Source organism: Balaenoptera ricei, chromosome 4 (assembly GCF_028023285.1).
Source record: "Balaenoptera ricei isolate mBalRic1 chromosome 4, mBalRic1.hap2, whole genome shotgun sequence".
NCBI lineage: Eukaryota > Metazoa > Chordata > Mammalia > Artiodactyla > Balaenopteridae > Balaenoptera > Balaenoptera ricei.
In genome coordinates this window covers 82,810,143-82,824,837 of record NC_082642.1, presented here as the reverse complement: position 1 = coordinate 82,824,837, position 14,695 = coordinate 82,810,143, and the positions used below count along the sequence as shown (strand labels likewise).

The window sequence follows — 14,695 nt, the reverse complement described above, 5'->3', positions numbered from 1 at the left end:
ACAGGCTTCAGATAGGAACAGAGGTCATGAAATGGGGCCCATTTATCCTCAAAAATTACAATGCATTTGAGGACCAGTAGGAACTAGGTGCATGACAAAGGGAGGATTTGAAATCAGAGGATCTCATGTTCCAGAACCCACCATCATGTATCTGTTTGATTACATACAAGTCACTTGACCACTCAGTTTCCTCATCATTATCTCTTGTGGGCATATTTTTAAAAATGGGAGAGTTAGCAAGTAAATACGGATTTTTAGAACTCTTTAAGTACCAATTATTTTAACACCTTACAACTTACAAAACACTGTTATATCAATTATTTAAATCTATAATGACCTATGAGTTAGGCCTGACAGGGATTTTTATTATTGACATTTTATAGATCGGAAATTGAGAGCCCAGGAATTAAAATGAATTGTCCAAATTCAAGCAGTAAGAAAATTGCTGTGGTTAAAATTGGTTATAGCTTTAACCTAATGGTTAATCTCAAAGAAACAGAGTCTTCCTCTCCCTCCTCCACTTTTCTGGGAGGTTATAGACACAACAGGATTATGAAAATTAAATTTTAATTAAAATCTGGGCATGAATCCAATTATGATAGAAATAAGATATAGGGTTCTCATCTCAGATAAGGAACAATAACAAAGGCTGTGTACTAGCAACTAGTTAAGCTAGTTACTCTGTAAGATAAACCAGACCTTTTACCATTTCCTGGTTTTGTGTCTGGTGAATGTTCCAATCCAAAGCGAATCTTCCTTCATCTCACAGATAAATGATCCATAGCCTGTAGTTGTCTCTTCCCATCACACTCTCACTTCATATTAAGCCAAAGGCAAAACAGTGAATAAAACAGAACAACTCTGTTTTGTAAGTGCCAATACGTGGGATACACTGGCACATGTTCTGCTAAGTTCCAATAGTCCTCTTCACAGCTTCTTAAGAGAAGCAGAAGCTACATTAACAGGAGAGATTATCTTCACCCAGAGGGACAGAGAGGAGGAAAGGAGAGGACAGAGGATGAAAAAACAGAAGCAAGATCATAGAGAGAGAAAGAGGGGATGGAAGGGAAAGGAAGGGACAAGGAGGGGAGGGGAGGAGAGGGGAGGGGAGGGAGAAGAAAAGTAAATAAAATATTATTTATTAAAAGAAAAGAACACTGGACAGGAAGTTAGAAGAATTGATTTTGAAGCCCAACTCTAATACTAAATAGCTGATGGTGCATGAATCCCTGGACCCCTCTCGGTCTCACTTCTCTCATCTCTAAAATGTAGTTAGTCCATGCTATTGATTCTTGCTGTTGAAAGTCAAATGGCACGAGGGTGGTAAGAGCTCTTGGTAAACAGTGTCAGCATTACCTTCTGCAGCCAGCAGGTGCTAATGTTAAGTCACTGCATTTTCTTATAACAAGGGAATTTGCTCACTCTATTCAGGCTTTCCTCTGGATTCAGTTTATGATTATTTAGCAGGTGATTTTCCCTTGTCTCTTCCTCCTTTCCCTGCCTGCTGCTGCCTGAACTCTGACTTATAACGGTGACTTAATGCCCAACCAAGAAGGGCTAACTGACTTGGAAATAAAGATAAAAATCAAATTAATCTACTTAGTTCCATGTTAACAAAAGCTTTTATCTGGGAGAGAATCAGAACTTGTTAACACCTGATATCTATAAGGCATATTACAAAGTTCTTCCAAATTATCTCATTAGAGCTGTACAATAAGACTATTAATGAAACAGAATGACAGTATGAATGACCTTTTGAAAGATGAGGAAACAAAGTTAACAGTTGTAAAATTAGGACTGAAATCCAAGACTCTATCCCCAGTCCAGAACTCTACTATGGAGGTTTGCTAAAAAAAAAAACTGAGCAGAACTTTAAAAACCACCCCTTCATCACACTATGTTCCTACACCTGGGGGGCCCAGAGTAAGCATTTTAATTTTTAACAGCATGCTAGCTGCTGGGACAGGCTTTCTTACTCTAACCCCAGGATGAAAATCTGAATAAAGCCACACAAGTTAATTAGGAGGCCCAGAATTACACCAACTCTCTATGGTAATAACTAGGTGCCTCATGGGAAATCAAATAAAACAAGCCATAAAAAATGAAATTTGTCTGGTAAAACTAATGAAAGAAGGGAGGTGAAGGATGAGAGAATGTGGGAATAGTATGAATATGTAGATTTCTTATGTTTCACAATGGAGCTTTAATATACACTGCTGAAGACGGTGTATCAAGTGGAAGCATATTCTTTAAATAAATAACCATGATATAACTAATAACAATAATTATAAGCAACTTTAAAAAATGAATGATAAAGATGAAAAAGTGGGTTGTTAATGTAAATGAGTTTATCTTAGGAAGTAAATAGATAATATTCAAAAAAGAGAGAATTAAGATTACTATAAATTACACTTATAGTCACTAGTAGAAAAAGACTCTAAACTTTCTTGCTTAAAGAAAAATACGCTCAATGGAAAACAAAGGAAATATAGAAAATACGGTAATATATTTAGAAAAATGCAATAATACAAAAATCAAGATGGCAGAACTAAGACTGTAACTGTCATATTAATATGTATAAATAGGTTAATCTTACCAATTAAAAGAAAAGACCCTCAGGTTGGATCACAAAGTAAAATTCAATCATATGCTGCATACAAGAACACATCAAAAAATAAAGAAACCCCAAAAGTTTACAGTAAAAAACAGGCAGAAATATACGAAGAAAATTCAAATAAAAAGGACATAAGGTTTGCAATATTCAGCAGACAAGACCAAAAGCAAGGAAGACATTAAAGGAGATAAACTTTATAATGAAAAAGATTATAATCTAAAATAAGGATTCAACATCTATAAATGTTCCTACATCAAACAAGACAATACAAACATTCATAATGTTAAGTCACAAAGTAAAAAAAAAAAAAAAGCATAGTAGTTAAGGAAAATTTAATTCTCCTCTCTCAGTCTATGAGGGATCAAGTAGCGAAGAAAACTTAATTAGTGAATAATAGGCAAAGACAAACAAGACACAAAGAACATAATGATAATGGATCTAAGTACCATTTATTGAATTCTATACAAAGAAAGCAGAGACTGCACATTCAAGTATTTATGAAATGTTGATATAAATTAACAATTGAAATGTAAAAATATTCAGTAAATCCCAAGGAGTAGAAATAGTATAGAAGACATTTTCTAAACACAGTGTAATATTAAAACTAGAAATTAATAGCAGAACTCAAGGGAGTAGGCACATTTTAGTCAAACTTCTGAAAACTAAGATAAAGGTAACATTTGAAAGCAGCTAGAGAATACACAGAGGAATAGCAGTTCAAAAGACTGTGGACTTCTCTTCAGAAATTATGGAGGCCAGAAAACAGTGGAACAACATCTTGCGAATGCTGAAAGAAAAAAATGTCAAGTCAGAATTCTCTAACTAGAGAAAATATTCTTTAAGAATAAAGGCTAAAGACCTCTCCCAAAATAAAAAATAAGAAATTTTATCATAGTAGATTACACTACAAGGAATGCTAAAAAGTAATTTTTCATGTGTAAGGAATATGACCTCAAAGAGAAACTTGAATCTTCTGGAACAAACGAAGAGCATCAGAAATGAAAACATGTGCATATAAAAGATAACTTTATTTTCTAATTTCTTTGAAATACATATGATTTCTTAAAGCAAAATTTATAATGTTATCTTGTGGGGTTTAAAATGCACATGAAAGTAATATGCATGACAAGTGCAATGTAAAAGGCAGTGAGGAGGGGATGTAAATGGAGCTATATGTATATTGTATACATACATTTTAATTTTCTGTGTATTATAATGTTCTGGCAGGGAAGAGACTTCCTCTCTTAGGGGTAGCCAACTCTTAGAGATAGCAAAAGTCCCAATGCATGGACTTTGATATGCAAATTAAACAATCCAGAGGCATACCTCCTCTATCTGGCCCATACTTCCCATAAGGCAATATTCTTTTGCCTTAGCCAAGGACCAGGTACCAGGCAACCAGGAACCACCTGTAGTTTAAAGTCCATCAAAATTATTCATACTGGCCAATCATAAACTGTTTACCCTGCCCTGCCTTGCCTTTCCTGTGGAAACTCTAATAAAGATCATGGCCTAAGTTGTCCCCCAGCTCCTGCCCTTCTGCCTCTTGATAGACACTGTGTCTTCCCTTATGGCCCTACATGGCATATGGTGACTCCCTTTCTGGGACTTGTAAGTATAATAAACTTCTTCCTTCAAAGTCTCATTCTTGTTTCCTCCTGTGACTACACTGACTTTATCATGCCATTTCCAACATTTACATTCTTAGAAAAATGTATTTACAAGGTTTCTATGTTTTAAGTGTAGTGCTATAATATTAAGTGTAGTGTTATATTATTAACTATAAGTGCATGGTGAAAAGTATTTATATTATAATTTCTAGAACAGTGGTTCTCAATTCAGAGTGATTTTACCCCCAGGGCACGTTTCGCAATGTCTGGGGATATTTTTGATTGTCATAACACAGAGGCACGGTGCTATTAGCACCCAGTGGGTAGAGGCCAGTGTTGCTGTTAAACATCCAACAGTGCTCAGAACAGATTCCCACGCCAAAGAATGACCCTGATCAAAGTGTAAATAGTGCTGAAGTTGGAAAAATCTGCCTAAAGCAACTACAAAATTATGTAACATGTTATAGCTAAAAAGCTTATATATATTGTATTGGGTTGGCCAAAAAGTTCGTTCAGGTTTTTCTGTAAGATCTTATGGAAAAACCCAAACGAACTTTCTGGCCAACCCAATATATAATTATGGAGAATTATATATATGTAATTATACATATAATTATGAAGAATATTTATATACTTACAAAGAAGGTTGAAAAAAGTACAAAGAAATAAAAAATAGAAGGGGGAAAGAGAAAACAAGTAATAGGTATCCTTAACTTCAATCATATCAAAATTACTAAATTACAAAGGGAACTAAACACTCTAATTAAAAGGCAGAGATGATCAGAACAGATTAAAAGTATGACCCAATTATTAATCTCTACAAGAAATGCACTTTGAATACAAAGAGAGATAGTAAATGGATGAAAAAATATATACTATGCAAAAATAAGTATAAAAATGATAGAGTGGCTATAATAATATGAGATACAAAATAGACTTCTAGACAGAGTATTGCCAGAGATAAAAAGTAACACTTCATAATGAAAAAAGGCTCAATTCATCAAAACAACATACTAATCAAGAATGTGTGTGCATCTAACATAGACTCTCAAAATACATGAAGCAAAAAATAATAAAATTAAAGAGACAAGAGAAAATCCCACAATAATAGCAGATTTTAACATTCCCCTCTCAGTAACCCATAAAAAAAAAAAATTAGACAAAAATCAGTAAACCCATAAATAATCTAAACAACATTATCAAACTCAATGAACTAATTGATATCTATAGAAAACTAAACACAAAATTCTTTTCAAATGCACATGATACATTCAGAAAGATGTACTATATAGTTGAGTCAATAAAAAAGTCTCAATACATTTACAAGGATTAAAGTCAAAGACAGTATATTCTCTAAATTAAAACTCAGTAATGTTAAAATATCTAGGAAAACTCAAAATATTTGGAAATTTTCCAGTACACTTTCTAAAGTATCCATGGGTCGAAGAAGAAATCACAAGGAAAATTAGAAAATCTTTCTAACTGGATGATAGTATAAACACAATATACCAAAATCTGTGAGATGTAGTGAAAGCAGTGTGTAGAAGGAAATTTATAGATTTAAATGCTCACGTTAGAAACAAAGAAAGTCCTAAAATCAATGCCCTCAGGTTCCACATTAAGATGTTAAAAAAAGAAAAAGAGAAGTAAACCAAAAAGTAAGTAGAAGAAAGAAAAAAAATAAAGAAAATAGTAGAAATCAACTATATAGAATTAGACAGTCATGAAAATTGGCAAAGTGAAAAGCATGTTCTTGTTAAAACCAAAAAAAAAAAAAATCAATAGGTTCATCAACAGAAAAAATAAAGAAAGAGAGAGAATGCAGATCACGAAAATCAAGAAAGAAGACATTAAATGGATAATAATGGAATATTAACTATATGCTTTCAAATAAAACAACTTAAACAACAAATTCCTTGAAAAATATAACTTACCAAAATTAACACAGAAGAAAAAAATACGAGTAACTCAATATTTATAAAACAAATTAACTTTATTATCTAAAACTATCCCACAAAGAAATCTCAAGCCCAGAAAATTTCCTTTGTAAGTTCTATCAAACATTCAAGGAAGAGATAACACCAATTATACACAAAATCTTTTAGAAAATAAAAGAGAAGGGAACACTATCCAACTTGTTTTATGAGGTCGGCATAACACAAATACCTGGCAAAGACATTACCAAAGAATGAAAATAATAGACTAATATTCTCATGAACATAGACACAAAACTCTTTAATAAAACATTAGTAAGCTGAATTCAACAATGTATAGAAAAGATAATACACCATAAATAAATGTGTTTATTTTAAGACCGAAAGGTTGATTTAACATTTGAAAATCCTATTAACAATAGGATTTTTTTTAATTAGGCAAGCTGATGGAAAAATAAATATGCATAAATAAATAAATTCTTTTAAAAAATTAATAAGAGGGGAGTAACTCTACCAGATATTAAAATGTAATAAAATGTTATAATAATTAAAACCATTTTGTACTCTAGTAAACAGATGAATGGATAATCCAGAAATAAGCACAAATACACATGGTAAAATATATATTGATAAAGGGGAGCATTGAATAAATGATGTTGAGAAATCTAGCCTGCCATCTGGTTAAAAAAATAAAGCTGATTGCTTATCTTTTTTCTAACTTAAAGTAAATTCCAGATGAAACATAAATTTAACTATTTTTTAAAATAAATTGTAAAACTTTAGAAGAAAACGTGGAAATATATTTTATAATTTTAGTGTGGAGAAAACCTTTCTCAAAAAGAAATAAACTCAGAAGTCTTGAAAGATTGATACATTTGACAACCTAAAACTCAAAGACAGTAAAACATAGCATTATAAAGTTAAAAGAGATATGACAAATGGGAAAAAAAATATTTGCAATATATATGGTAGAAACAGGACCAAGTTCTTTGATATATAAGGAGCTCTTACAAATCAGTGAGAGAAAAATCAATATCTCAATAGAAAAAAATATGGGCTATGATCAAAAATAGGCAGTTCACAGAAAAAGAAATAAAATTACTTTCTAACCTAAGAAAAACACCCTCAACTTCCTTCAAATTCTAGTGATGGAAATTAGAACAAAAATAAGACATTTTTCTTTATTTCCCTGGCAAAGAAGAAGGGTTTCATAACACACGATATTGGTGAGAGTGTGTGAAAAAGGATACCCACACATTGAGGGAGCATGAACTGGCATCACCTGTTTAGAAGGCAATTTGGCAGTAGCTGTCAGTTGAAATTCACATGACTTTTGCCCTAATAATTCCACTTGCAGAAATTTACATTACAGATACATTTGCACATATGCGCAAAGTCCTGTAGACAAGGATATTTATAGCAGCTTTGTTTGTAGTAGAAAAGATAAAAATAAATATCCATGAATGAGGGGCTGGATAAACAGATTAGACTTGAAGTGGAATATTCTGCACTAGTAAAAAGACTGAAGTTAATCTTTCCATGATTACATAATAAAGTCTCCAAGGTATATTTTTGGGTAAAATAGCTTGAGGCAGGACATTGTATGGTATGTGTACCTGCTGGGTAAAATAATTTGTGATAGATGTATGTGTATATCAATATTACAAATATGTGTAAATCCACATATATACATACAAAGACATTTTTATTCTTATATATTTGCAGATTATTTCTCAAAAAAAAAAAGAATAAAACACATGAAACTGCTAACTATCACCTATGAAAATAATTCTGGAAAACTGAAAGTCTGGGTTAGGAGAGATACCCTGACAGTAAATAATTTTTTGTGATATTTAAATAGATGTTTACCATGTGCCTATATTATTGAAAAATCCACCAGTTCAAAAAGTCAGTAAACTAAATCAATCATTTCTAGCATCCATGAAAAGAGCAAATAAGAAATAGTTTTCTAATATGATATGCTTTATGTAAGGAAACCCAATCACTTGATCGGCCTATACTTTTTTCAGTATTTTAGAAAGATTTTTCAGCCAGGTGCTTAAAGAATGACAACAACAAAAGGTACCTGCCCTCAAAGAGCTCACAGTTTCAGGGGCAGAGTTCACATTCAGAGGTTCAGAGGAAGGCAGCTGTCCTCCGGCTTAGATTTAAAATGTTGAAGAAAGTCAGTTCCTCCTGAGACCATAACAAGAATTTGCTCAGTTCAGCAACCTTCCTCTATAGACCTCATCAGGTCTCTTGGTAACTGTCAACCTCTCCGAGAGAGGTGATGTCCCCTCCTCCACTAAGCTTCCAGGAAAGATCCCAAAGAGTCTTCTTTCAAGAAGTCTTATTAGCCATCTTGGGTTCTGTTCATTAAGCTTTGTAGAATAATTTCAATTCCCAAAGGCAATTGACAGCTGCTGGGGGTGAGGATGGCAGCAGGACCCCAAGAACAAGGCCCTCCAGTGGTTGCTGTTATAAAGCCACACTGGTGTATTTGGCTGCACCTCTCCCTGGAATGTTTCAGAGCTGGTTGACCCTACGTGGAAGGCATTACCTTTGTAGAAAAAGTTGCAGGAACATTGTACAGCAAGGAAGGGTAGAAATGGTCAGTTGCTTGGGGCTAGAAGCCATGGGTTAAAATGTCACGAATAAAGGCACCAAGGTGTCTAGAACCAGACTGCCTTAATTAAAAGTACTGGGTGTCTTGCAGGTGACAGCACCCTGAGGAGACAGGGGGGTATTCAGACTTACCCCACAGATGGGAGTGGTACTGTATGGTGTTTACTCTACAGAACTTTTTCCCACCTTCATTCCTTTGGTTGCTCTCTCTTCCTTCTGCTTGCAATATTCTTAAGCTTTTGTTCTTCTTTGGCTGACTCCTACCCCATGTCAAATATTGGCTCAAGCGCTTCTACAGGAAAGCTTCTCTGATCTCTGCCACAGGAATTAGGTTAAAACCGTTTCCTCCATGTCCCCACAGCTCTTTCCACTTTACATTCAACCACTGACTTGTCAGGTACTCATATTAAAGTAAAAATGTACTTAAAATTGTATCCTTGGTGTCTGACGTAGAGTGGAAACTCAAGGATTGTTTGATGAATTCGGCTACAGCGTCACTGTTCTCCCTTGGATTCTCCCAGCTTACAGCACTGAACTGAACTTGGTGATTGTTTCCCCTGCCTGCCCCACACCCACTGCACCACTTTCCCGAGTCTAAGACATCATACTCACTTGTCCAGTGACATTGTAGGGAAGGAAAACTTGCCCAGGCAGATGCGATAGACAGCACTCAGGGGAATCCATTGCAACTGCACACAGCTGAGCATGATGAAGTCGTATTTGCAGATCAAGAGAGTTCTGTCTGTGACCAGCAAAATCCTCTCCTTCTCATTGTTCCAGCGGTCTATCCTGTAAAAAAACACCACAGAGAAGAAAAGTCGTTTGCATAATCTTTCCAAGTTGAAAATAATGGAATTGTCTGAAACATATCTACTGACACAGAAAATAATGAGGTTTGATCACCTCGGAAGAAAGAGAAGCTGAAGAATGCCATCCCTTCTCTCTCATTCCAGCCCCATGACTAAGGGAGGAGGGAGGTGGAGGATCACAGGGAAAGTTTTGTTTTGTTTGTTGGGGATTTTTTTTTGTTTTTTGGTTTTTTTGGCTGTGTTTGGTCTTGGTTGCTGTGCGCGGGCTTTCTCTAGTTGCGGCGAGCGGGGCTACTCTTTGTTGCGGAGCACGGGCTCTAGACACGCGGGCTTCAGTAGTTGCAGCACGCGGGCTCAGTAGTTGTGTCTCGTGGGCTCTAGAACACAGGCTCAGTAGTTGTGGCGCACGGGCTTAGTTGCTCCATGGCATGTGGGATCTTCCTGGACCAGGGCTCGAACCTGTGTTCCCTGCATTGGCAGGTGGATTCTTAACCACTGCACCACCAGGGAAGTCCACAGGGAGAGGTTTTATGGCCACAGAGCTCAGAGATGATTAGCCTTGACAGGATCCATTAGGGGAATAGCAAGACTGTATCATGTTGGCAGTCAACTGATTCATGCTCCTCCATGTCTTCCCAGTTCTCTAGAAAACCTTCATGGAGCACATCTTCCTCAAAGCACACCAAAAATAATCTTTGGTCTAACTCAATCTGGATGACTCACTAGGCATTAGTTTATGCTAATCTCCAAAGGTCGCATTGCTGACTGAAGATAAAATGGAGACTTGAATATAGGTCCAGTGACCTCCACCCAAGCCATCACTATTTCAAGCTCATTCTATCATTTTCTTATGGTAGAAATACAGTGAAACAAGTGAAGTGAGATTCTTACAAACCAAAGACAAAGCAGACACTGGGTAAGTGTTTACTGAATTGATTTGCTTCAGATTTGAGAGCCTTTCAGGGTATGCATGGAAAATTCTGAGAGTTAAGAATCTCTCCAACAGAGAGAACAGAGAGAAACAGAAGCAATGGCTTCTGGTTAAAAGAAAGTGAGCATGGTCTGAAATTCTTCTCACTCTCAACGCTTTTGCTGTCTGTCTGCCACAGCCTTTGTATATAGCACTGCATGACTTGTATAACTGTTTCAGTACATGTTTTGTCTTCCCGAAGAGACAGAAAAGGATGATTTGTGACTGATTCATATCTGAATCCCAACTACACAGAATCCATCTAATGTAAAGGTTAGGACTGGGCACCTTGCTCCCATCCATTCTCACATAGTAACCAGAGTGCTATTCTTCAGATACAAAAGGAATGATGTTCCTCCCCTGTTCACTCTATTAAATGACATCTTTTTGATTTCAGAATCAAATCCAAGTTACATAACATGGACTACAGGTCCCTGTATGGTCTGGCCTCTGCCCAGCACCATCTCATAGCAGGCTGAGAAAACTCATTGTTCAAGTCATGGTTCAAATGCCTCATTCAAAGAAGATTTCTTAAACTCCTATATAAACTTGTCCCCCTATTACATTTTCTCAAAGCTTTCTGATCCTTTTCCATTTTCAGCACCTCTCATAGTTTGTAAGAAGGAACGATATGTTACAAGTTTAGTAACTGGTACCACATGAACACTGACAAATCAGAATGGACACCAAAGTACAGAGGGTAGGGCAATGCCCATGAGTGTTGTCTGAGGATCATCCCTATGTGTGTGTGTGTGTGTGTGTTCCATGAGGGCTGTGACTGTGCCTGCGGGGCTATTTACTCTGTTCCTGTCAAATAGCCTGCTCTAAATAAATATCTGTTGAGTGGTAAAGGAGTGCCAATCATAATCATTTTGGAGGCCTTTGGGTTGGGAGAGTATGGGGGTGAAAACTTCCAGCTAACTAACTCTGTAAGATTGGCTATTGAGCCTGTCTGTAGCTTACGTTCCTTATCTGTGAAATGGAGACAGTACTCATCTCCTAAGTTTGGGGAGAGGATTAAAGGACATGACTCTCAATCGGTGGTTTGTAAATGAGCTGTTATTATCATTGTCAGGGGCCTAAGTGACTAAGTGACCTTGGGTAACCCCAATATATGCCATTCCTCAATGTAGTCTAAAGACAGGCGGGACAAAATTAAAAGTTTAATCAATAGGAAAAGGAACAGGAGGAGACATGAAGGAGAGAAAACGGGAGATGAAGGAGGAAGAAATAGGGAGAAATAGAAGGAAGGAAAGAAAGATGAGATCATGCCTTATTATATGCTGGCCATTATGCATGTACAAGTATTAGCTCTACATCTCCGCACTACACTTTGAAGAAAGTCACATTGAAAGTCGCTCAGCTAGAATATGGTAGTAGTGTTAGTGATGTAGGGTCAAGAGATCTGGTTTAAATCGTGGTCCTCTGGTCTCCATCCACTCTAACAATGCTGCAATACCCAACTTCTACTCCACCAAGAGAAAGAAAGAATTCTTGATAATCTGTTTAACATTCTCCGTCTTAGTCAGAAAGAGACGAGGATTCTGAAATGTTTTATCAGATATCTACATAAATTTCTCTAAATAGATTGTATCTACTTAGCAGCAAGTTATAAGCTGCTGCCTAATAAACCAGACTTGTTTTTAGTCTAAAAAATCCTCAGATTTTAGTTTAATGGTTTTACTGAAAATGTTAGCACTCCATAATGAGTTTTATTTTAAAAGGTAAAGGATGGATTCAGGAAAAAAAAAAAAAAAAGAGAGAATTCTTTTTAGGAACGGAGTGCTCTGCTGTGACACAGACTCTACATAATTTACGTGTCGAGAAGTCTGAATCCAAGTAAACACACAGGCTTATACATAGTTTGGGGCCAGCATCTCTAGCTTCTGGGTGGTATATTTATTTATTTAGACTTCAATCACACCTTACTTCCCAGAGAACTCTTGGAGAAAACACTGAATTTTATATTCCTAAGATTAATATAAGTTTGGCGGTAATATTCAGAGCAAATATAGGAGTAGGAATAACAATAACATATTGTGTTTGTGCAGTCCACGGACATTCACAAAGCTCTTGAATATCAATGCTTTTGTTTAATCCTCCCAACAATCTTTTGGACTAAAAGCTATTACCCTCATTTTAAAGATAAGAAGCTAAGGTCCAGAGACCCTTAAAATGACTTGCCCAATGCTTTACACCTAGCAAGCAGTAGTTCAAGGCCCTGAAATAAGTATGGAGACAGCAAATCCAGGCATAGTGTTGGCTTCCTCCATGGGACCACTCACCCCCAAATAGAGGACCCTTCAGTGTGGTGTGCAAGTGTGGTAAGAGCTATCTCTGGAAGGAGCTGATGTGATGATCTATACCACTCCTGAAATTGTTCTCTCTGGGAAACAAAGCAAACATCTATGACTGTCCCCTCCAAACTTTGACCTCTTCCAGTGTTCCTATCTTGGGGGAAAACCTTTCTTGCATCCGGTTATGTATACTAGAGACTTAGGAGTCTTTCGGGACGCATCCTATTTCCTCACCTCACATGCCAAGTCCTAAACATTCTACTCCCCAGACAGCTCTCAAAACCATCCACTTCTCTCCATCTCGACTTTCACTATCTTAATCCAGTCTTCCCACATCTTCTGCCTGGACTCTTGGAGTCCCCTTCTCATTGGGCTTGGGCCACTAGCCACCTGGACCTGGTTTATCTACATATACTTTAGTTCCCTCCCAGCCTCATACCATACTGCAATGAGGTAGACCTTTTTAAAAACAAATCTGGGGCTTCCCTGGTGGCGCAGTGGTTAGGAATTCACCTGCCAATGTGGGGGACACGGGTTTGAGCCCTGGTCCAGGAAGATCCCACATGCTGCAGAGTAACTAAGCCCACACTACTGAGCCTGCGTTCTAGAGCCCGTGAGCCACAACTACTGAGCCCATGTGCTACAACTACTGGAGCCCGCACACCTAGAGCCCGTGCTCCACAACAAGAGAAGCCACCGCTCTCTGCAACTAGAGAAAGCCCGCACGCAGCAACGAAGACCCAACACAGCCAAAAGTAAATAAATAAATAAAATAAAATCTGTCTGTCCTTTACCTCCCAACCCTGGCTTCACTTCAACAGTTCCCCATAGCTCTTACAAGAAATGACAATTTTCACCTGGTCTAAGAGGCTCTGTAGGGTCAGGCCTTACCTATTTCTTCAATGACATTTCAGGCCTCTGCACTCCCTTCTCTTTGATCTTCTTTCAGTTTCTTGGACTCACTACGCCCACTCCTGCTGAAGGGACTTTGCATGTGCTGTTCCCTCTGCCGGTCATGTTCTTCCTGATCTTCTTTACTTAATTAACTCCTATAGTGCTGAGCTCAATTACTCCTTACTCTGGAAAGCTTTCCCAGACCTCCATGACTACTTCTCTTATTCCTAATATATACTTTCATAGAACTGCACATCTCTCCTTCACAGCACTTCTCCCAGATGCAATTTTATAGTTATTTCTGTGATTACCTAATTCATGTCAGTCTTCTCTCCTATACTGTAAACATCACAAAGAAAGAGTCAGTTCTTAGCATTGTGTCGCCACGGTAGTAGGTGTCCAAAAAATATTTCTGAAATGAATTGGTGAAGAGTTAACAATTCTTGTGCAGTGCAACCTGTATGCTTTGCCTCATGCTGTTTGAAGAATCCTATCCACAGTTGTACCCATTGAAATACTCCCCCGTAAAATAGTACATTTTCAAAAAAAAAAAAAAAAAGTAACATTGGGAAAATGTTCATACCAAAAGAGTGAGAAAGAGCAGGATACAAAATGGTACCTTCAGTGTACTTCCAATTTTGTAACAACAGCAAAATATATAGATCAAAATGTTAACACTGATTGTATCTGAGTGGTGGGATTTCAAGTGACTTTCATTTGCTCTCATGCTTTTATTAGCCAAAGTTTAATTTTTTATGATAAACTTTCTACTTTTATGATAAAAGAGATATATCTTTTAAAATTTTTATTGAAACACAGTTGATTTACAATGTTGTGCTAGTTTCAGGTATACAGCAAAGTGATTCAGCCATACGTGCATATATAAATATATATATTCTTTTTTTACATTCTCCTCCTTCATAGGTTACCAAAAGATATTGA

The 14,695-nt window shown here is 36.7% G+C and overlaps 1 protein-coding gene across 1 annotated transcript in view; it reads right to left on the bottom strand.

Moving 5' to 3' along the window:
* TPRG1 (tumor protein p63 regulated 1) overlaps nt 1-14,695 on the bottom strand; it is a 356,970-nt gene that overhangs the window by 68,179 nt on the left and 274,096 nt on the right. Inside the window, exon 5 of the mRNA XM_059922075.1 lies at nt 9,396-9,572. Coding sequence (XP_059778058.1) covers nt 9,396-9,572 — 177 coding nt within the window. The remainder of the gene's footprint in view (nt 1-9,395; nt 9,573-14,695) is intronic.